The sequence below is a fragment of the Colobus angolensis genome, unplaced genomic scaffold, assembly GCF_000951035.1.
Source record: "Colobus angolensis palliatus isolate OR3802 unplaced genomic scaffold, Cang.pa_1.0 Scaffold152, whole genome shotgun sequence".
Lineage (NCBI taxonomy): Eukaryota > Metazoa > Chordata > Mammalia > Primates > Cercopithecidae > Colobus > Colobus angolensis.
Window position 1 is genome coordinate 4,014,368 of NW_012114622.1, and position 24,497 is coordinate 4,038,864.

The 24,497-nt window shown below is 40.1% G+C and overlaps 1 protein-coding gene across 2 annotated transcripts in view; it reads right to left on the reverse strand.

Annotated features, from left to right (window-relative positions):
* The window catches only part of MPPED2 (metallophosphoesterase domain containing 2), a 177,465-nt gene that overhangs the window by 79,166 nt on the left and 73,802 nt on the right, over positions 1-24,497 (reverse strand). For both annotated transcript variants that reach the window (XM_011936328.1, XM_011936330.1), the window contains exon 4: positions 6,263-6,488. In XM_011936328.1, coding sequence (XP_011791718.1) covers positions 6,263-6,488 — 226 coding nt within the window. The remainder of the gene's footprint in view (positions 1-6,262; positions 6,489-24,497) is intronic.

A 24,497-nucleotide genomic window follows, 5' to 3' on the forward strand; every position in this document is an offset into this window, starting at 1 on the left:
TGCTATTTCAAGAACTTGAAGACTGTCAGCAAAATACATGATGCATTACAAAACTTATAATTGGAAATAAAAACATCTGACACTTTTCTGACAGAGTAAACATAAAGTACTACTATTGCACTGATCAGAACAAGGGAAATGTGAGCAACCTTGTAGCTATTTGTGTGCAAACACAATTAGAAATGCTGCAGAGAGTGAAATCAACACTCAACTCCCACTTTGAAAAATGCTGAGAAAATTACATCTAAATGAATGAATGAATTCAACATGGTTATGATAGGAAATGAAGGGAAGAGAGGAAGGGAAAACAAATCCTGCTCACACTTCCTTTGAAAATGCGACTCAACGGACTTTCTCTTCCTACTTCAGCCATTTTAGAATTGCACTGCCTAGGCCTGATCTAATTTTCCTGCTGGAGAAGTTAAGGCACTTCCTCCACAGTTACTAAATCTGACAAATTACACCTGGGTCCACTCTAACGTGAAAAAATGTGCTCTTTGTTGCTGACCCCTTGGTCAGCCTAGAGATCAAATTCCTGGACATCGGAAAGCCCCACTCATATTCATTAAAAGCCACGGGAGACCAGCTCTGTATTTCTGTTCAAGAGAAGAACAAGGTGCGGGCTTTCGCTGAACAATACAACTGCTCTGCTTCAGTCGGCACAATATACACCTCTCACTTTCTGCAGCTTGGCTGCTGATCAATTAGTATGTGGATTTTTTTTTTTTTTTTTTTCTGCACAGCATCTTAGTACCAAAACTAAGTCCCATGAGCGAGTTTACCCCAAACTGCTTGTGTTAAAAAGCTGGCTACAGATTCAGTAATCAAAAATACAAAAATTATTTCAAAATTCTACCTTCCCTCTACTCTGGCCAGACATGCCATTAATTACCACAGTGGCTAATATTTGACAGATTAGAATTTTGTCCCCTTTCTAACCACACACAGCCTTTGGGAAAGATGTTACAGTGCTGAGAGTGAGTCACAAAGACAAAATTGGGCACCACTGGTGGCAGAGAATCAATTTTAGGTATGCAAGCAATCCGCAAGCTCTCCCATGGTACGAAGTAAGTATGAGGCTGACCCACCTGCCTGACAACACAAAACCTTCTTCTCCTGCGCTCCCAAAAAGAATGAGAAAATAACGACAATAGCAGAAGTGAAGCAAATCTGTGGCTGAACTATTAAAAAGATGCCTGATGCCTTTATTCCAGATTCTTGGAAGAATGAGATGATGAAGGAATATATACAGATGCCATAAAACCTACCTTAAGGCCTCCTGAGGTAAGGGTGCCCCCAGAGAATTCATCGACTCTTGCCCTCCCATCTGAGGGAGCCCCTTTCCTTTCAGATCTGGCATCCCACTTATGACATCTTCAGTTTAGGCCACTGAATTTTCCCAGACCCATCAAACCACATTCAAAGCCTCTTCCTTGGGGATGTAGTAAGCACTACAGAACATTACAGTTGCAGACATATATGAATGCTCTGGTGTGTTGTAAGTTATTTTCTACATACCAGTTCCTGTTATACTGTAAATTAGAAAACACTACTTTAATTCTCCCTAGTCTTGAGGTAGCTTTCAGCTATGTTGCAAGTTATGAACGTGTAACGAATACAGACTAATATTCTTTTTCTGTAGCTAGACCAGGTCACAATCCGTATCTTCTAAATACACGAATTATAGCTATTTTCCTAGTCTGATGGCAATTACTTTTGAGAAACCTGGTATCAGCAATGCAGAACTTAATACTTCCTCCAAAAAAGTCACTGTAAAAACAGGGAAATCAGACCATCAATTTACATTATTTTCGATCGAAATATCTGCTGGATTACTAAGCAGGAACTCACCTATGTGTAAATCTCAGAGATGGAAAAAATCTAATTTCTGAAGGGAGAAAAGTGGGTAAGTACCTATGGAATAAGTTCTCCCAAACATTGCTTTGAGGCAAATTCTTTTTTTTTTTTTTTTTTTTTTTTTGTTGAGACGGAGTCTCGCTTTGTCCCTCATGCTGGAGTGCAGTGGCCCCATCTCAGCTCACTGCAAGCTCCACCTCCCGGGTTCACATCATTCTCCTGCCTCAGCCTCCCAAGTAGCTGGGACTACAGGCGCCCGCCACCTCGCCCGGCTAGTTTTTTGTATTTTTAGCAAAGACGGAGTTACACCGTGTTAGGCAGGATAGTCTTGATCTCCTGACCTCCTGATCTGCCCGCCTCGGCTTCCCAAAGTGCTGGGATTACAGGTGTGAACTCCCAGGCTGGAGTGCAGTGGCGCGATCTCGGCTCACTGCAAGCTCTGCCTCCTGGGTTCACGCCATTCTCCTGCCTCAGCCTCCCGAGTAGGTGGGACTACAGGCGCCCGCGACCATGTCGGACTAATTTTTTCTATTTTTTCAGTAGAGACGGGGTTTCACCATGTTAGCCAGGATGGTCTAGATCTCCTGACCTCGTGATCCGCCCATCTCGGCCTCCCAAAGTGCCTGGGATTACAGGCGTGAGCCACCGGGCAAATTCTTAATAGTAAAAGATGTTAAAAATTGTACAAGACATTGAAGTAATTCAAGCATGCTCGCAAATATGTATTTTTTTGAAAATTCTTACTTTGATGACCATTTAAGTGGGTGGCATATGAGAGAAACTAGAGAAGACTTCATTCCTCTTGTTTTACAGCTAAATGAAAAAGTTAAGTGACTTGCCTAGCGTCACCCAATGAGCAGAAGGTGAACTAGGGCTAAAACTTACCCAATCTCACTCCTTATGAAGGCTGACAGAGGTATAGTTTGGAAACACTAACACACCACTATTAGTAGTAATAGCTAACACTTATCAACTGCTTACTCCATGCTAAAAAGTCTTCTGTGTGCTGTGGATACATTAATTCTATCTTCATAACAACCATGAAACCATAATGCTTTATCCCATTTTAAAGAAGAAACAGAGGCAGGCAGATGTTAAGAAACTCACCCATGGTCCCACTGAATAAGTGATAGAGATGGCAAATACTCTCCTCCCTAGCACAGAAATGCTAATGTAGACATTTCTAAATCAATGTTCAGATTATCAGTAGTTCTGGGAATGTTAATTTTGACGAAATATCTTCACAGTGAGATCCAAACTACTGAGGCCTCCCAAAAACAGATGATGAAACTGAAATATCCTTTTTGTCAACCTCTGTATTCTTGGTCAAAATACAAAGTATCAATTCCAATGGATGGGGCAAAAATCATTTAAAGATCTCCCTTATTGTAAAGAGATGCTCAATAGGAAATGGTTGAAGCTTTGTGGAAATCTCAACAGACATTAAGTCTAATGACAACTTTAGGAGAACATTTCAGAAGACTGATTAGTGCTTATTTTCTTGACTTTTCTACCCTTGCCAGTATTAAAATTAAAACATTTTAAATGACATCAATCCAGTTCAGATATAAACTTTGTCTGCAGTTTGCACCACCACCAAAAATAGATCATGTCCTGTCACATCACATATCTGAATTAGTCTGTTTGTTCAATTTCTTGAGATGCTGCAAGATCTGCCTGAGGACCAAAATCATTCCCCCATTCATCACAGCTATAATCTGGTTTAGCTGAACCCTGTCCTAAACAGATTTGAATCAGCTCAGATAATGGAGGAAGTTTGTTGCTGTCATCGTTTCAGCAACTATCAATCCAGGGACCTCTGAACATCCTGCTTGCTCAGGAATAGCCTTAAATGTCCTGTACCTTTTAAGGATTTTTCAAAAGTAATCTTAAATTATTTTTAAACAATGATCTTAACTTGCATGTAGAGCATCTCTGCTAAGCAGAGGTCATTCCTCAACTACTTCACTGACATTAAGAACTGGGCTGTGAAGCTGGAAATGCTCTCTCTCCTGCCCTTTACCCAGAAATGCTAATATCAATATCCTACACGACCCCAGATTACAGTTTGACAGCACTGATTTCTGCTGTTTATTCTCTTGCCCTTTACCACATTCTCACACATTAAAAAAATAAATTGACGTACTTTACTAAAGCTAGGTATAAACTGGATCTGCAGATTATAACCACCAATTACCACATCCCCAACCCCACCATCCCTCAGTCATGCTGTATACCCTGGAATCAGACTCGCCAGGTTCAAATCATACCTCTTATTATCTGTGGTGATTCTTGAGCAATTACTTAACTTTTCTGCATCTGGGTTTTCTTATCTGCCAAATGAGAATCAGAATAGTGCCCATCTCCCAAAGGTATTTTGAGGATTAAATGAGACAATACATATACAAAAAACATAGGACAATGCCTGGCATATAGGAAGTACTTAATTAAGAGTTCAAAATCATTGTTGGGGTTGATTTTAAACAGAGATGTACTTCTTGTACCCATTCATCAGTCCTTCTGGATACCAACTCATATAGCTAGAAAAAAAATTATAGAAAATATCTCAACCTTTTAACTTACAGAGGACAAGAGGACTTTACTTGACAAACTGTCAAGTTAAGTGGCCAACCTGAATTCAGTCTGCTTGTCGGTTTCCAGTCCTATCCACAACTCCTAGTGAAGGACTGGGGTACTTTCTGTATTGAGTGAGTAAAGGTAAGTTCTTCTGCTCTATATATACACACACAGGTTAGTTTTGCTCTACATACACCCTCAAAAAAAAAAAAGTCCTAGAACCTAAATGATTGACAATCATTTAGTCTAACATTCTCACTTTAAAGATTTAAATTTTAAAAAAAACTTGCTCTAGGGCCTAAATGACTTGCCTAAAGTTGACATAAATACTTAGTGGGAGAGCCCAAGGCCAGAAAAATTATAATTGATACCCTAAGCAAACTATCCAATATTCTCTAAAGTCCACGGCAAACTTTACCTATTTTATCCTCATCACAACCCTCTAAAATAGATATCATCTTCACCATCTTAAAGGTATGAAAACTGAGGCTCAGACACTGTGAAGTAACTCCTTTAAAACCTGACAACTGTCAACTGATAGAATCGAGATTGACATGCTTCTTGTCTGGCAAGGGTATGTACCTGTTTCAAGTTTTCCAGAGCTTAGTTCCGAGAATTCTAGCGCCATTTCTCAACCAGTAACTTTCAAACCACCTGTACGTCAGTCTTGTCCAGGGAACTTTAAAAAATAGTAACTGCTGAGCTTCATCTCAGGAAGGACAATCAGAGTCTCTGTAGGTAGGGCTTCAAAATCTATATTTCTACAGAGACGGTAATTCTGATGTGTAGAGAGATTTGAGAAACCCTAATCTAAGCAAGATATTTTATGACCTCTTCCAGTACAAAATGAGAGGGAAATGAGTTACCTAAGGCTGATGGAATGTTCAGAGTAGCTGAGTCTGTGTGAAGGGTAGCATGGCGACCTCCTCTCAAATCCTTTTGTGTCACACAGACATACACCCAGCCCCAGTAGCATAAACATATACAGCCAGCCCTCCATAATCAGGGGTTCCACATCCAGGGATTTAACCAACCCAGGATAGAAAATCTTAGAAAAAGGGCCAGGAGCGGTGGCTTATGCCTGTAATCCCAGCACTTTGGGAGGCCGAGGCGAGCCAATCACCCGAGGTCAGGAGTTCAAGACCAGGCTGGCCAACATGGTGAAACCCTGTCTCTACTAAAAATATAAAAATTAGCCGGGTGCAGTGGCGTGTGCCTGTAATCCCAGCTACTTCGGAGGCTGAGGCAGGAGAATCACTTGAACCCGGGAGGCAGAGGTTGCCGTGAGCTGAAATCACACCACTGCATTCCAGCCTTAGCGACAGAGAGATACTCCATCTCGGGGAAAAAAAAAAGAAAGAAAATATTGGAAAAAGGATTGCATCTATGCTGGATATTTTTCTGTCATTGTTCCTTAAACCATGAAGTATTAACAATGATTTATAATCTAGAGACGATTTAAACTATACATGAGGATGTGCATAGGTTACATGCAAATACTACATCATTTTATATAAAAGACTTGAGCATGCTGGAATTTTGTTATCAGCAGGAGATCCTGGGCCAATTCCCAATGGATACTGAGGGAGGGATGACTGTATATATCTAGGAAAGCCTTAACTCCCATTGCTCTTACCTAAAGGGATCTCTATCACAATGAAAACAAGTGTTGCATTTTGCAGCAGTACAGTATGCATTTTGTTGGAAATACAGCAATAAGGTTTCCTTCCATCCTAATCATTTTCATTTAAAGCATCTAAGTCTGACCCATATATTCTTGGTACTGAGCTAAAAAGCAATGTGGAAAACTGTTTGAATCATCACTTACCAAGGTGCACCGTATATCCTGAATCCCTTCACTGTTACCTCCGAATCTTGTAAGTAAATACTGTTTGTCAGGAGGGACTGAACATTGTCAAAGTCCTCTGGTTTCAATTTGGACACAGAGGGGAAACGGTAGTAGTCCTGTTTAACAAGGTCTGCCATGAATTCCTTATCAAATGTCAGTTCATGATTCCCAGCAATCACTATTTTATATTCATATGGCAGGTTTCCTGAAATAAGAAAAAAGAGCACCAATTAGCACGTTCATTTCCCATCACAAAGTACAACAGCCGAGACTATGTGATTAGCAGACAGCTCACTCAAATGAAAGAGCTCACACATTCCTTTACATTTCCATGTGAACTGGAATTTATGGTTAGTCCTTTATGCCAACAAAAATGACAATAACAGGAGATAGGAAGCTGCTAAGTAGCTAAAACATTGCTAAAAAGACATTAAGTTTTCTAGTTCCATTTCCCTCTTCTGTATGCTACGTATTCATTGTGATTAATCCACAGAGTAATGAATCCACACTTTATATTTATCCAGTAAAAAGCACATTAATCACGATCCTTAAGAGAAGGTCTGGACCTAGTTTGGTTCTCAAAACATAATCTAACCAACTTTTCTTAACAACTCAAATAACTACTAGATTTTTAGTATATCCTTCAGACAAAAGACATGGCATAGTCAAACATTCCATAATTGACATACAAGAAAGGAACCAGATAGTACAATTTCATATTTCAACTCTAATTTTAAGTTTACCTTTTGGGTTGTGAATAAAAAGAACATTAGGAAGGGCCCCCTGATTAGAAGGCTAACTTTCCTCCCATTGGGAAGGGAGAAGAAACTGTAAAGCTTAACCCACTTTTAATATTTATGGTATGAAAATGTGAGTTCTCGGTGTGTGCTTTTTATGCAAAAGTTTCCCGATCAAAATGAGATAATTCTGGGAAGAAGAATGAAAGCTATAAAGGAAAACCCAAACACCAGACTTCTGCATAGATTTATAATGTTTGAATAAAGTACGGGTCATACATATTAATAACTCACCGTGATGCTATAAGAACCAAAATCCAAAGGGAGAGAGTGCCGGGCAGCTGTCCCCACCTGAAATTAATGTTCTTTTCTTTACGCTGTCACTACCCATCCCTCAAGCCTCACTGTTCATCTGCTGCTTATTTTATTTTGGAGGAAAAAAAGAGTGGGACAATGGCACCTATAATTCCAGCTTTCTGAGACCTATGGATCTGATGCAAAATTAATGTTTCCTGCTATTCCAGGAAGAATTAAAGTTACCACTAGCAGGAAATTGGATACACTTGTTGTAAGAACTGGTCCTTACCAGAAAGCCAGAGTCTCAATGATTTCATTAAGGAAGCTTAGTGGGGAAGAGAATTTTGTGGGGGAGGTGATGGGAGCAAGTTCTGTCGTCAGTCCACTTGGATTTCAGCAATTCAAACTGTAAAGATTACATTGTGAAGTCCACACAGTCTCAGCAGCACATCACAAACGTATTTGCTAATATTGAAGCAGTTTTCAAGACTGTCAGATCATGTTTTGTAAAATTACTGCCTTTTCTTTAGCTATTAATTGTTAGATTTCTGACAATAATAAAATTGCTTATATAGCTCGGGCAATAATGGGGAGGCTTAAGAGAGAGATGAAAGCAGTCTGATAGAAAATAACACTGCAGAGAGAAGAAACCAGAAACGCTGAGGCCAAGCAGCAATGGATATCTTTGACTACTAGCCCACAGTGCTGTATGTCATGTCTTTGGCCTCAGTTATTTGCAAGGTTATGATGAAGAGTTCAGAAAAGAATAGGAAGCCTCCCTCAAATGCACATTTATGTGAATTTGGTAATTAAGAGTATGATGTACATAGCATGTTGCTTGGATAGAATGGTGGTATTTTGCACAATTCCTGAACTTCAAGTGAAAATGAAAGATGTGTTAATAGGGCCACAAATTCCCAGTACTGCACATGCTGGACATTTGTGAGAGGCCCTACAACTCTAATATCATGGCTCTGTGACCCTATGAGCCTAATACTGCTCCCCGCCCCGATTCACCTGTGCTCCCAAAGCTGGAACAGGCTAAAACGTTTTCCCAGACAGCAATCTCTTCCAAGGCAGGTCCTTACTGTGTGATTCTTGGAGCAAAAGATTTTACCTGTACAAATCACACTGTAGTTAACCAGTTCTCCTTTAATCATTCACAATGATGGACTCACTGTAAACCCTTTAATTATGTGCCGCCACTCTTGCAGGAAGCCTGGGTTTCTCAATTTATCCTTGTTTTAGGGCTTGGGTTCAGGGACAGCATGGGTGAGACTAGCCACCATGGCAAAGGAAGTATACTTTCCCCCTTCAGACTGGATTTTTTCTTTCTTTCTTTCTTTTTCTTTTTAAGTAAAGCTGCTGCAAAGCAAATCTTTCTCAGGAAGATAAGCATCTTTGGTGTCTTTTAAATCAAATTTTGGAGACTCAGCATAAAAAGGTAGCCACCAAAATGAAGAGCCACAGAAAAGGTGATGATATTTACACATCATCAACAAACTCATCTCTTTCTGAGAATCCAATAGTAGCTTCCAACTTCTATCCTCTGTTACCGATGTTATGAGATTGTCTGACATATTTTCTTTTTTGCTGAACTGACCTTTCATCTATAATCTGCCAACCTTTATGTTTTATATGAAAAGTGTAAACAGGGCAGCTGACAAATCTCCTGTTACTTGATGGCATTTTCGTGGGTTTTCTTTTTTTTTTCCAGACTAGATTAATTTGGAAGGCTCTGCAGTCCAGCTTCAAACTTCTTGGTATTCAAATAGCAACACTTTAAAATTGTTGGGCAAAGAGGTGCCTGCCTTTTTCCATTTTATTCAGATCATGCCAGCTAAGCTGACCTGCTTGTACACAAAAAAAAAAAAGAAAGAAAACAAGGCCATATATATACTCTAACATGAAAAAAAAAATTCTTGCTCTGAATGACCCAAAGAACTCTACGGGCCGGGCATGGTGGCTCACACCTGTAATCCCAGCACTTTAGGAGGTCGAGACAGGCAGATCACCTGAGGTCAGGAGTTTGAGATCAGCCTGGTCAACGTGGTGAAACCCCATCTCTACTAAAAATACAAAAATTAGCTGGGTGTGGTAGCAGAAGAATTGCTTGAACCCTGGAGGTAGAGGTTGCTGTGAGTCGAGATTGCGCCACTGCACTCCAGCCTGGGTGAAAGAGCAAAACTCATCTCAGAAAAACAAACAAACAAAGAAACAAAAAAAAAAGAACTCTACCAACCAACCAGTTTCATCGTTCCTAAGGCATGGTATATGTTCTACTAATGGTACACAAGATTATTTTAGGTGAAATGGAAAGGAACCTTTGACAAAATGTCAAACAGTTCTGTATTTTAAAATGACTTTTAAGAATGCATTGTTTGGACAAATACAATATAAAAGTGGAAGTAATGATATATAGCTTCCTTTTTTCTATCTTTATATGTAAAATAAGAGGTAATTTCAAGAAAATTACTAAGCAAATAGTAGAGGTAACTTACAGGTACAACAAAGTGACTATGGTAGCAAGTGAATTAACGAAATGTGGAAAACTTGCTCATCAGCTCAGGTTAGAGCTGCCGAATGTAAGTGAGACCATAAACTCATAAAGGCAGTTATTTGAGTTTTATGTATTCTGTATCTTCTGCACTTAGTGGTGTCACATAAGTAGATACTCATGAACTAACTGAAAGTCAACTGGGTCCTCACTGTTACTTGACAGTTCTAAGTGCCCTACACTTTAGCCACTACCTCCCCAAAGCAGCCATCACAAAATGTGTCCAGGTTCCTCTCTAGCTCCCAGGCTCCAACTGAGCCCCTCTCCAGACATGCAAAATATCCTCTAACCACATGTGTAAAGAAGGAGGAAGTTTCTCTTCACTTCTGCCTCTTCACTTTCCCGTCACTCCATCTGTTTGCATCTTCTCATATTTCTAACAGAGGTTGAGCATCCTTTATCTGAAATGCTTGAGACCAGAAGCACTTAGGATTTTGGATTTTTTCAGATTTTGGAATATTTGTGTCATACTGATTGAATATCCCAAATCTAAAAATCCAAAATCTGAAATGCTCCGGTGAACATTTTCACTGAGTGTCATGTCTGTGCTCAAAAGGTTTCAGATTTTGGATTCTCATAATAGGGATGTTCAATTTGCATATTGGCCCCTTAATCAGATTCCTCCCACTCCCACAAGCACCTTCCTTTTCCAGGCATTTCCTCTCTTTGATATTTTGGGTCTCTCTCTATTTATACATTGAATCCTCCTCATTAGTGAGTTTATATTTACCCATTCAAAGAAAACAAAAACAAAACAACCCTTGACACATACACACACACATACATGCCTCAAACGTGATCTTAAACATTCCTTGACCTTTTTGCTTCTTTGAGATGCTTCCTCATTTCACTTCTAAACTTCTAAAAAGAGGATTCCAGGCCGGGCGCGGTGGCTCAAGCCTGTAATCCCAGCACTTTGGGAGGCCGAGACGGGTGGATCATGAGGTCAGGAGATCGAGACCATCCTGGCTAACACGGTGAAACCCCGTCTCTACTAAAAAATACAAAAAACTAGCTGGGCGAGATGGCGCTGTAGTCCCAGCTACTCGGGAGGCTGAGGCAGGAGAATGGCGTAAACCCGGGAGGCGGAGCTTGCAGTGAGCCGAGATCGCGCCACTGCACTCCAGCCTGGGCAACAGAGCGAGACTCCGTCTCAAAAAAAAAAGAAAACTAAAAAGAGGATTCCATAAGCTTGCTGCTGGTAGGACCAACTCAGCCCTCAGATGTGTTATGGTTAGCCCTCGACTGAGGTTTTGTTTGTTTGTTTTGTTTTTTATTTTGTTTTGCTTTTGTATTTAACTAACATCTAGAACTCAGAAAATATCATCCAAAAGTTTCTGCACTTCCAGCTTCTTGTGGAAAATCAAAAGATCAGGCAAAACTGATCTCCAGTCTGCCAGCAGACCTCCTCACTCTGATTTCTTCTCATACAGCCCACTTACCACATTTGTTTTGCCTGATGGGCCACTATATTAATAGATTTAACAACATATAGCCAAATGGTTACTCAAAAGTTATTCAATGCAATCTGGCTTCTGCTTCTACTCTCCTTCCAAAAGCTTCTCTGGAATGTGACTAATAACTTCCTAATGGCCAAAGCCAAGGCTTTTTCTGAAGTCTGACCTCTGTTGAGCACACTACAGTGGTGTGATCCGTTCCCTTGATTACTGCTGTGGCACTCTCCAAGTTATCCTCCTCCTTCTCTGATATTTCTTCTCCTCTCTCTTCTTCTTCCTCAGCTTCCTTTGCATCCTATCTCATCTGCATGCTTATTCCATGACACTCTCCTTCTTCATCTTTTCTTCTATGGGCAGTATTTAATAGTTGCTTACTGTGCTTCTCCCATTTCTATTCCTAATGATTCGATTTTAAAACTATTACAATTTAAACTATGGAGGCAACATGGGGATAAGAATGGGGACTCTGTAGTCTCTGCCACATGTTAGCTGTATGACCTTGGAGATTCCTTATGTTCTCTAAAGTGCACTAGCAAAATGGGGATAATAACACCTACCTCATGAGTTTTGGCAAAGAAAAAATGAAATATAGCCTCTAAAGCACATGCATGGTGCAGAGTAAACCGTCAGTGCATGTTCACTATTATTACTCTTTTTTTGAGTTTTGCTTTTGCATGTGACTTGTCTCCCCCATAGACTTGAAGACATGGATCATGGCTTGTTGTTCCTTATTGACCAAAAGTACCTAGTCCCGTATCTTCAAAATGGCAGACACACAACTCAGATTTGCTGAGTAAGTGAAGGAACAAATGAACCTCCACAAGATTTCCTGGGAAATTCCATAGAATTCCAGGAACTTGGGTTGTCATCTTAGGCTATGGCAAGGTTTAAGCCAATGTTACATTTTCTTCCAACTTTAAGCCCACATGAAGTGTCCTGTTCCTTCTCTCCAACATCCAGTCTTCTAGTCCAGCCAACTAATCTCCACTCTTTTTAAACTACAGTTTTCTCAAATATAAATAGGGTAAAAATAAAATATTGATTCTAAAGTTTGGTGAGGATTAAACAAGATCCTGCATATAAAGAATCTGCACAGTTTCTGACACTTTATATTCACTCATTAGACATTAGCTGTGTTGTTATGTTATTGTCATGCCCATCTTTCCCAATCCCCATCAATCAATCACTGGTTTATCCACAAATTGGACCACTCCCTGGCACAACATCACTACTCTCAAAGCAAAGTATCTGAAGATAAAAAAGAACATTTTGATTTTTCTCATGGCAGAAACTGGCATGTTCCAACATGTCTTTCAAACTAACAAAAGTATTATTAGGGCCAATAAGCATTTGGATCTAAAAGTGAAGGTCAGTGGGCCTATGAGGCTTCCAACCTGCACACAGTGCAAACACAGCACCTCTTTTGAAATAATCCTAACCTCGTACAATGTATTCCCTTAACACACAACTTCTTGCCTCCTTCTCTTATCCAGATATCTCTCTCTTCCAGTATTTCTCAAATACCAAAAAATGTGCCGAGTGGCCTCTCATTCATGAATGATTAGTATAACCTGTGATAGCTTCCAGAATGTTTCTCTCAAGAGGGACTACTCATGCAGAATATCCAAAACTTCTTCTTAGAATCAGGTGGGAGTATCAGCATGTAGCAAGGAACAGATTAAAAATTTAAGATCTCCAGCTATGCACATGTCTGATGAACTCTATAACAATGTTAAACACATAGCAACTTATGTCAAAGTCAGCATAACTCCCTTATAAAACTCTGGACATTTAACATGGCACTTATAATGACTTCGATGAATCACAGCACGTGTCCTCCAAGAAAATCTGGTGGTTTGAAGTTGTGCTCCGTGAAGCCTCCCCAGGGATGGAGAAGGGCAGAGGGGAACGACTTTCTCTGAGATCCACCAGAGCAGCTATGCTTTCCTTGATTTTACCATCTGGGGAAAGATGTCATCATTCAAAGAAAGTTAACCCTGGCTTAAAAAAAATTAAGAGGAAACCACTGATTCATGCACTTCCATCTTATGGATGAAGAAACTGAGTGCCAGAGAGGTGCTGCCACTTACTAAGCACAGTCACAGGCCACAAGTAGGGCCTTGACTAGCTCTTTGGCTCCCAGACCAGTAGTTTTCAGATGACCCCAAATATGTGACAACCTGATAAAGTTTGACTTAAGGCCTACTGATACATGAATCCTCCTCATACCATTCTCCATCTATAGCAATCTTTTATCTAATATTAGGCACTTACAGCCCTTTTTGTTTGTACCCATGAAACAGAACTCTCCATTCTAGATGCTTCTCTGACTATATCATAGAGTTCTCCTGTATGGGACATGAGGCAGTGTCAGCCTCACACTACGACAATTAAAACACATCCTTGCTCAATTAAAACATTCCCCGAATGCTACTGCAGTTGGTGGTGTAATTTCTTACCTGCAGGCTCCCAGGAGAATGTGGGAGCCTACCAAATGAAGAGAAGGCCAACTTTATGTGAGGTCCCAGAATCTGAAAACTTGTTGGCTACAATTATGAGGATTAGGATGAGACTTTGATAGGAGAATGGAGGTCTGAGGTAATAAATTCAAACACTTACATGGACTAGGGAGGTAAAGAAACAATGTGAATTGAGCTGAACTAGGTGGAAGATAATAGAGAACAATGAGGACTGGGGGCACATGTGCATCAGCATTTTAAAATAAACATATATAAGCACTGCTCTGGCCAAACATGATTTCCCCTCTAGCTTGCCCCTCTCCCTCAATACAAGTTAATGTTCCTCAAAAATAAGTATCATACAACTGCATTCAGGTTTTCTGCTATAAATCCTTATAGAATGAATACCTTTAGAAAACTCAAGTTTAGGTCAAACCAAAATCCAAGGTCAATTCCAGAACATTCATTTTTCCCAGGAATCTGCCTGTGATATGGTTTGGCAGCGTCCCCATCCAAATCTCATCTTGAACTGTAGTTCCCATAATCCCCACATGTTGTGGGAAGGATCTGGTGGGAGGTAATTGAATCATGGGGGTGGTTATCCTCATGCTGTTCTCATGATAGTAAATTCTCACGAGATCTGATGGTTTTATAAGGGGTTTTAACTCCTTTTGCTCAGCACTTCTGCTTGCTGCCACCATGTTGGCTTCCCCTTCTGCCATGATTATAAGTTTCCTAAGGCGTACCCAGCTTTGCTGAACTATGAGTCAATTAAACCTCTCTCCTTTATAAATTACCCAGTCTCAGGTGTCTCTTTAGTAACAGCATGAGAACAGGCTAATACAGCCTGCCAACTGTTAGAAGACAACTCTTGACCCACACTCTTCATTCCTCATGAACAGGGAATATGGAAAACAGGGGCAACCACAATGGTTCATCAGGTCATGGTTAACACCAAATATCCTTTCTCCACACCCTTCTTTTTTAAATCAGAGATCTGGTCGGCAAGGCTAATTGATCACTATCTACTGTTTACTCCTGCTGAAACCGAGAGAAAAACCCCAGCATTCAGCAGTAGTTATTTGTGAAAGAGAGCCTCCAAAAGCAAGCATGGCTTGTTGTTTTCCCGTATAAAAGAAAACCTAGTTCCATAAAGCTGACATATTTTAAGACTACCAATCCCTATGCCCTCTCCCCTCTATTCTTCCAAATTATAGGTTTTTAAAATATATAAGGAAACCAAAACCAAAAATGTCTGTGGCATAACACTCACAGTCAGTAAAGCTCATTCTATAGCAGGAAGAAAAACAACAGAGGTGACAGGACAGAAGAGGAACTTGCTATGGCTCCCAGGTGCCCAGGAAAATCCAGTTCACAAGGCACAGCCTTCAGGCTCACTTTCCCTTGGCAATGTACTAGGAAAAAAAAAAAGCTAAGTTGTTGGGATCTAAAAGAATCAAACAAATATATAGTCAGACCTGTTATCACAGGACTGTTTCTAAACAAGAGATACATAAAAATTTGATCGCATTTCTGAAACCTGCTTGCAATGGGGCAGTGTCAGGGGCCTGTTTTAAAACACTGTTCCCTGATGCTAGTGATATAAAGTGACTTCATTATAGCCAAGGCAACAGAAGGAGGAAATTTTTCCTATTTAAAATTATGATTATATGTTTAATATTGTAACTCCAGCAGGAACAGGGAAAATGTTAAAACTCTCGAAGCCTCTCTATTTCACTGAGGAATGAACAAGAATAACCTGGGCTTGAAAACTGGCCAAGCAGAAAATTCTGCAGGAGGATGAAAGGAAAAAAGTCACACCAACTGCTAGGAGCATGGAAGAACTATGAGGTTCAGGATGGGCTAAGGAGACATTTCATCTAAATTCCTTCCTTGGCAATTACCGGGGGCTGACAGCAGAGAAGGCTTGAGGCCAGCCTGGAGGTGGAGAGGGGGTTCTATGAGCTATGAGGAGGCAGAGCCAACTTTTTGCTGTTGTGCCCCCAGCACCTAGAAGAACGCTTGGCATTTAGTTGGTACCCACTGCATACTCCAGAAATCCCCCTTGGCTCCACAGTTTGCACTCACTTGCCTCAGCTACAAAAACACCGGAAACATTCAGTCAGGGCAAGCTCCGTCTCTGACCTCAGTCTATCCCCCGTCAGGCTCCATTAATTTTCACAAGTCCTGACAGCTCTAACATTAATACTCACACTTGCTGATGGAGCCACACAGCAGGTTCAGACTGCTACCTTCTCCTCTGAAACTCATGCATTAGGGTTTCTTCCATGCTTGCAATGGGAAACCAGGTCTAAGAAATATTAAACACAGAAAACTATATTACAATAATGTCAGGGCTGAGCCAGAAACCCAGGAGAAGGCAGGGGATGCGGAGTGAAAGCCCTGTGGTCCACCGCAGGAATTAGGACCAGTGTAAGACACCACAGCAGAAACGCTCCCTCCTCCGCTTCAGCCTCCTCCGTGAAGAGAATCCCAAGGCACCAGGAGATGTGATAAACCTTAGTCCACACAAAGAAGACAGAAGTCCACTCCCCTTGCCTTACAGTAGTCATTACTGCACTGCACCGATGGCAGGTAACAACTGAGAAGTGCAAACGATGGGGAAGCAGGCCATTAATAGTCACACTTTTTAGACCATGAAAACAGCCCAGAGATTTTATTGCTGCTCAGCAACTCCTTGTTTGTAAGCATTCTTGCCTCAACCATGGCCTTATTCCAACACAACTTTTTGTGACCTAAACACACACATCTACACACTCGCACATACTCATTCACACTTATATATATGTTTAAGATAAGCTCAAGGTAGTATAAATGAATGACAATATTCTCCTTGCTTCCCAACCGAGTATCTCTAAGTTGCCACCCAAATCAACATGGCATGCTCTAAATGGGAATCCCTAGTGGTAACTGTCCACCTAAATGCACTCCAATTATATTCCAGTATTGCCATCTGGCTGGACAACAAGAATCATAAGGTAGACCCTTCCACTGTTTATTTTATCCAAACTTTCCTTTACAAATGAGGGCCTTGGCTTGTTAAAAAAGATTTATACAACAAATCGATCTGAACAATCAGACTAGCTTCTAAAGACCCTTCAATCTACTTCCTCAAGCATTAGAAAACTGCATCCAAATCAAGCTTCCACCGGATAGTCACAAGAAAAATTGGTAAAGACATTGTCAGGTTTCATCTGGATCAGCTGTGCGCATGTTTATACAACCTGAACTTGTAGGAATATATGAATACATGGCATGAAGGAAAGAGCATAGACTTTGGAGTCAGACAGATTTGGGAACAAGTTCCTGGTTCTGTCACTTATTACCTGTTAAACTCAAACTCCAAACACACTATTTAAGCTTCACATTACTCATCAGGAAAAAAAAAAAAAAAAGAAGAATTGTACAATCTACCTTATGAAGTGGGTATGGGGAATAAGTGAGAGCAGGAAAGGACCAAATACAATACCTGCCACATAAAGGATGATAATTATTATTGTTATTATTATTAATAATTTTTGAAATGCAGTCTCACTCTGTCACCCAGGCTGGAGTGCAGTGGCGAGATTTCAGTTCACTGCAACCTCCGCCTCCAGGATTCAAGCGATTCTCGTGACTCAGCCCCCCAAGTAGCTGGGACTACACATGCCCACCACCACCCCCAGCTAATTTTTTATATTTTTAGTAGAGACAGCGTTTCGCAGTGTTGGCCAGGCTGGTCTCAAACTCCTGACCTCAGCTGATCCCCTCAGCCTGCCTCAGCCTCCCAAAGTCCCAAAGTGCTGGGATTACAGGTGTGAGCCATCGTGGCTGACCTATAATTGTTATTTTTATTCTGTCTTCTGTTTTGCAGTGTAACTTAGGTCAGAGGAAGGAGCCCATCTCCTACTTCCTACCTCTTTAAAAGAGTATTTAATAAATATCTTTAATAAACTAGTATTGTTGACTGACAAAGTCTCTGATGAGATGAAGAATATGTTTATTTTTTCCCCACAAAGCCTTTAAAAAGCAACTGAGAAAAAGGTGTTCCTTCCAGCAATAATTACAAAATAAGTGGCAATTATTCTACTGAATAATTAGAGGAACAAATGCAAATCCTGTGTGTTTAAACCATTTAATATTTAAACCATTAAATATGGTGATGATCAAATTAAATAAAAATAACATAAGGCATAAAGGCCATATCTTTTAAAAGAAATAACAATTTTAGAGGCTTTTTAAATTCCTCCCCTCCTTAAGCCTGCAAATAAGAATTTTAAAAATCTTCTTGTAATAACTACTGTTTTTTTTGCATGCTGAAATAACATTTGGGCAGATGATGCAGGATTTCGGTATGCAGGAATTCTGCGGGGCAGGGCTGCAGAAGCCAGAATGGAGGGTTGACAGTGAAAATAAAATCTCTGCGTTAACAGCGCCACTGGGGCTAGATGAAAATGGTCTTCCAGAACTTGATTAAAACTAAATTGAAAAAGAACATATTTGGCTAATATTACATTAGACTAAAATATAGAAATGAACCCTAATACTCTCAAAATCTAATAAGAAAAAGCCATCTCAATTTCCAAACTTTCAAAGCATCTTCTTTAAATGCATCACAGATCAATTTACATGGTACTTTTGTCAATAAGCAAAACCAAATCACGGGTTCCAATTGGCTTATATTGGAAAGCGTAAGAGCAAATGCCAGAAAACGCAATTACTGCAAACAAACTCCATTTTCTTCCCTCTGAAGGGAATTTCGGGGAATATTTTATTGCCATCAAATAATATTTCTGAAGGCATCAATACACAGTTCTATTCTCCTTTCCGAGTCCCCACTCACTGTATAATCTAATCCACTCTACAGAATATCCTGAAATTTAGAGAAGTGCCTACGAAAGGGGATATTACCTTGCACACACATCCTATGTCAATTTTAATAATATTCACTCTGGACAGGAAGCTGCATAGAGCAAAATTTAGGATCCAATAAAATTGATTCTTCCCATTTTACAACTCAAAATTTCAATGAAGCATTTCAAGTATAAAATTTACAAAGAAACCCCTCAGAAAAGGTTATTTTGATCAATAGTGACAGTGACAAGATAGAGGGAATGGAAACCATATTCATTTCCTCTTCCATTTTGCTTTCTCCACCCCTCAATGGGCAACATTTACTGCTATCAGAGCTCCCCTGAATCAGAGCTACTAAGACTTCCTGGGGGGTGTGAAATCATGAAGCCTCCTTTGGATAAGGTTTTGGTTCCACTGGAGCACCAGTTCCAATAGTCTCCGATATTTCTTTGGCAATGCTTTTGTGGCTTTATCCCACAAGCCTCCCACTGGTATGAAGAAGTAAAAAGTATGTAGTATAATTCCTCAGGAAGAAAGGATTTCTGGAAATTCCATCATGGCCCTTGGTGCCCAAGGTTCCAAGAAGCAGAGTTGGAGGTCTATTTTACTTTCTACATTTTCATTCCTTACTCATGGGCTTTCCAATTTCTAGAGATCTAGGCCGCACCATCTTAAAATTTATCAAAAGATACATTTACACTGTCTTTCTAAATCTGTATTTTCTCCTAATTAGTATATTTAAGGCATAAGGTGTTCCATAAAGTTTTTCCTTAAATAATTTGAATTAAGTATTTTAAGGAATTCAGGTAATCAGAACACAGTTGGAGAGCATACGCTGCTGAACACTGTTCCAAAGAAAGACAGCAAAAATAAATAAATAAATAAATAAACAGATAAATAGGTGTCTGGCATGACAGTAGAATGAAAAAAAAAAGTGTTTGCTCTATGAGGGTCTTTGTTCCTAGACATGTGAAGTCAGGTAAATGCATACTACGTTCGCCTTAAATTGTTCATTAAAAAACATGTAAATTTCTCTCCCTCCTCATACATATGCATACACTCTGTCAAGGAGCAGATAATCCCCTACTTTTTGGTTTGCTTCTGTTATGGGCTGACTTGTGTTCCCCCAAAATGCATATTTTGAAGCTTTCATCCCCAGTATCTCAGAAATTGACCATTTTTGGAGATGGTCCTTTAAAGAGGTGATTAAGTTAAAATGAGGCCACTAGGGTAAGCCTTAATCCAGTATTATTGGCATCCTTATTAGAAGACACTTGGACACAGACACCAGGATGCGCATGCATGGCATGTGAGGACATAAGGAGCTCTTTAAGAGAGGCCCAAGGTGAGACCAAACCTGCCAGCACCTTGATCTGCCTCCAGAACTGTGAGAAAATAAATGTCTGTTCTTTAAACCACGTAGTCTGTGGTTCTGTGGTTGACAGCCCCTAGCAAAACAATACCCTTCCTAGAAGGGTGCCTTGGCTTAATCCTTCCTACACTAAAGCTGGGTGACCTCATCAAAATATAAATCTGATCATATACACTCCCTCACTTAACAAGGGTTTACTCACCCAACTTAGCATCTTCCCAGATTCTCTATTATTGCCCACAGACAAAGGGCCAAATGCTCCATGGTATGGTGTGAAGAACTCTCTGTGATCTGGCCCTGCCAGCCACTTCCCCACTTGTATCCAGAGCTCTGAGCTTGCCAAGTGCTTGCAGTTCACAGAATGAGGATTTGTCTGAGTTCTCTTTCTCCCACTTGACTATGGCCCTCAGGAGGGTTCCAACTATATTCATCTTTGTATTCCAAGAAAGTTTCAATCATTATTTATCAAATAGGTGAATGAATGAAGAAATAATTCTATATTGCCTGAGAATCATGTGGATATGACTAGCGAGGGTCTCAATTTTGGATGCAAAATGACCTTTAAGTGTTATAAATCCTATTTTTATTTTATTCAAGGATGACACCAATTATATACATCACAAAGTATACTGTTAATTTTCTATTAATAAGCTAAGTCTGATTTTCAAAACCTGTTATACAGTGGCTTTTTTTTTACTGGGAAAGGCAAAAGGGGGCAAAGAAATTGGCCCGCCTGTAGTAAGGGCTCCATTTTGTTGAATGAATGAACAAATAAATGGATGAATAAATGAATAAATGAACTATATACATCACACAAATAATGTTACAATTTCAAAAGAGAAGCGAATTATTGCTGCATGGTTGACACTATGCACTTAAAGATTTTTCCAGCCTTTGTTCCCCGTAGCTCAGAGGAGTAATCAATAGATGGAGTTAATGGAATAGCCATTCATTATTTGAGGAGGCTGCCTGTATTTCTTCATGGTATCCCTTCATCTGAAACTTTTCACCCGTCAAACTCTCAGGAAAATCACTGCTGTTTTGACAGCTGGCTTTGCAGAGGCCACTCTTGATAAATGAGCCTACTGCCCAGGCCCAAACAGGACACGTGTGTGCATCTTCTCAGGCCCCCAAGCCACTGGGTCAGATGAAAGAATCCACGCTAATTTATGTGCAAGGCTAGTTCTATCCCTTTGCTTCCAACAGAAAATCAAGGGACAGCAGGGGGCTCCTGACCTTTTATCCTCTAATTCCAGGCTTAACAAAATTCCAACCTAGCAAAGTCCTCAGAGATTTGAATCATTCCTTCCATGGAATGGGAAACTAGACCTAGCAAGGCTAAAAGGACTCCTCCAAGGTCACCCGATGACTTAGTTGCAATATAGAACTTCTGATTTTGCAGACCAATCCTCTCCTTCTCCACCATATCACATAATCACCGGGTCAGAGATTCAAATGATTCACTTTGCAAATCAGAATATTTAGGTTCAGAGAAGTTAAGAAGCTTTTCTAAAGACTGTGCCTACAATCATGAATCCTGGGTCCTAACATTCATCTGCCACTACCAGCAAGAATCATGCAGTAACACCCAGGCATATAGTCACTCATTTCTTCTCATTTCTTAGACACAGAGGGCTAATCAAATTTCATTGTTAGGATGTTCTTTTGTTGTTAACCTGTACTATCATGGTTTAAGGCCATTTTTTTTTTCATTTGACTCATGGAAGGCATCTATTTATCCATCTTAACCATGAAGTTAAATTAGGGAGTAATTTAAGATGATAGAAATTATCTCTCTGGGTCTAGCTACTGTTCTTCCAAGTTTTTCTTCTGTCTCTGACACTATCCCTGAGGTACCTTTAATGAAACTCAATGGCAAAGTTCTTCCATGATATGAACATCACAACTTTTACTTTTATTTTCATCAGTAGCCAAGGGGCTATATTTGCTTATCCTCAGCCAATACAGCATCTCTTTTTCATATCAATACCACCAACGTGGTTTCTCAAGGTTGACAGCAAAAGATTTTCCAGATTGGTATCTTTTTATAATATGTAGGCTCATCTCTAGCCTAGTATTTCATTTCTACATGTCTCTAAAATGCCAGCTTTCGTGTTTCACTAAGATTATTTTCCTCAAAGTGGAAGCTAAGGCCCAGATCATTGACTCTTAAATGGTGAAAATGAAGGGTGACTTTCTTTGAAAAAGACTACTTTTATTTATTTTTTAAAATTGAATTATTTTCGAGTGTTTTGACCAGAAACTGGAGATTAGATACACTTGTTTAAAAAGAAGGTATTTTTGCAGGGTTTAACTTAATTCTCCAAAACTGAGAACTCCAATCTCTTCTACTCAAACCCATCCGAAGCTTATAAAGTTGATCCCTTACTAGGAAAGTGTGGCCAGATTTCAGTTCTTCAGGTTAAACTGCTTTTACTTTTTAACTCTGTCATGTGGCACTTCACTTGCAACCCCATATTCTCAGATTCACCCACTTTGTGGTTTAACTCTCTCTTCCCTCATTTTTCTTTACATTTAGGCTCATTTCAAGGGTTTTGCGAAGTCGGGTCTCAGTCTAATTTTCTAATCCAGTAGCATTGGATGAAAGAAATCCCATTAGATTCCATTAAATCCCACTAAGCTTCTGACTCTCTCAAAAGTCAGGATGAGGTTTGATAATGAAATAGGGCCCCAGAATGCCATGAAATGATCACAGTCTTTCTACAACCTCCAAGAAATATTCCCTGGGGTCTTAGGATGTGACTGGCAGTATGATGGGGCTGGCTGGGAATATAATAATGCAGCAAACAGAACAGGGTCTCTGGCCTTATGGAACTTATATTTATTTGGGAGTAACAGATAATAAAGAAGTAAAAAACCTGCTAACATAACTCAGATTACAACTGCAAGGAAGATAATTAGCAGGTCCTATGAAAGAGAGTAACAGAGAAAATTACCAAGATACAGCAATCCAAGAAGCTGTCTTTGAGGGTGATTAGTCAATATTTTGTCTACCTAGCCCTTTATCAATGAACAGTAAAGATAGCTAAGAAATAAACTTCCTTGATTATGAACAGCACAATGTAAGAAGGCAGGAAATACATGCGTGCACACCACACGTGCACATGCACACACACCCCTCCCCAGAGCCCAGAGGTGTTTAGAACAGTATATCAAGCACATAGTTCCTTGTAAATCTCAATTTTCATTAGAACACTCAGTGCAATTATCTATAATTGATTAGCTGACAATTAACTGGATAATATTTTTTAAAAATCTACCCTTGTAATGGAAATTTTTTCTAAAATATTCAATTTTCTACCTTCGGAAGGCAAGCTACTAATGGTCTAATGTTGAAGCAACTTTGAGGAGATTAAAATGCAATCCAATAGCAAGATTGGGCTAAATGCGTGTATACTCTGAACGTCAATTCCTGTTGTTGCTCCTGTGGTTATTGTCTGGGCGTGGTCTGGAATAGTTCAACAAAGCTAACATATTTGTTTATTTTCTTAGACTCTACTTTTATCTCCTTAAAAATTCTCATTATTATTGGGAATTGGACTCTGGGGAGTTGAGGTATGCCACAACACAATGACTTCACTGAGGAGACACCAAATAGGCAGTCGTAACAGTGTCCTGTGAGGACTCTGTCTTCATTGGGCTCCCAGAAGTCCTGAGGGGGAAGATGTCCTCATGACTAGGGCCATGCGCCATGGTTCCAGGGTCCCCTTCCATGGTCATTCTACTTGGCCACCATTGACTTTCTATATGTTGTTCATGTGACCTCAGACATTCAGTGCCCTTGATGGGATTTTTCTCTCACCTCTGCCAAGATGGCCTGGATAATGACATTAGGAAGCCATGGCACCCTGTGCCTTGGCCCAGAAACAGATCATTTCTCTTTGCGTACTGGGGCAAGTGGGGTGAAGGAAAAACTTTGTTCAAAGAAAAGTTTATGAAGAAGTTTGAATTTACAAAACAAAACATAACAAAACAAAACCTGAAATTAGGTCTGCTGTTGTTGTGGGGGGAAGGAGGGAGGGATAAAGTTTTACCCCACAACACCGTATTTCTAGCCTCTCAGGGCCCTTGGAAAAATCACTGCCCTAGAACCTGTATTGTACAAACCCTTTAATGATTATAAGGCCTAAGATAGTCACTTTAGGTCAGTAGTTCCCAAACCCCTTTGATCTTCCAAATTATGTACAAGTTAAAAAGTAAATCATGGCCGGGCACAGTGGCTCATGCCTATAATCCCTGCACTTTGGAAGGCGGAAGCGGGCTGATCACCCAAGGTCAGGAGGTCAAGACCAGCCTGGTCAATATGGTGAAAACCTGTCTCTACTAAAAACACAAAAAATTAGTAAAGTGTGGTGGTGCATGCCTGTGATCCCAGCTACTCGGGAGGCTAAGAGGGGAGAATGGCTCTAACCCTGGAGGCAGGGTTGTGCTGAGCCAAGATCACGCCACTGCATTCTTCT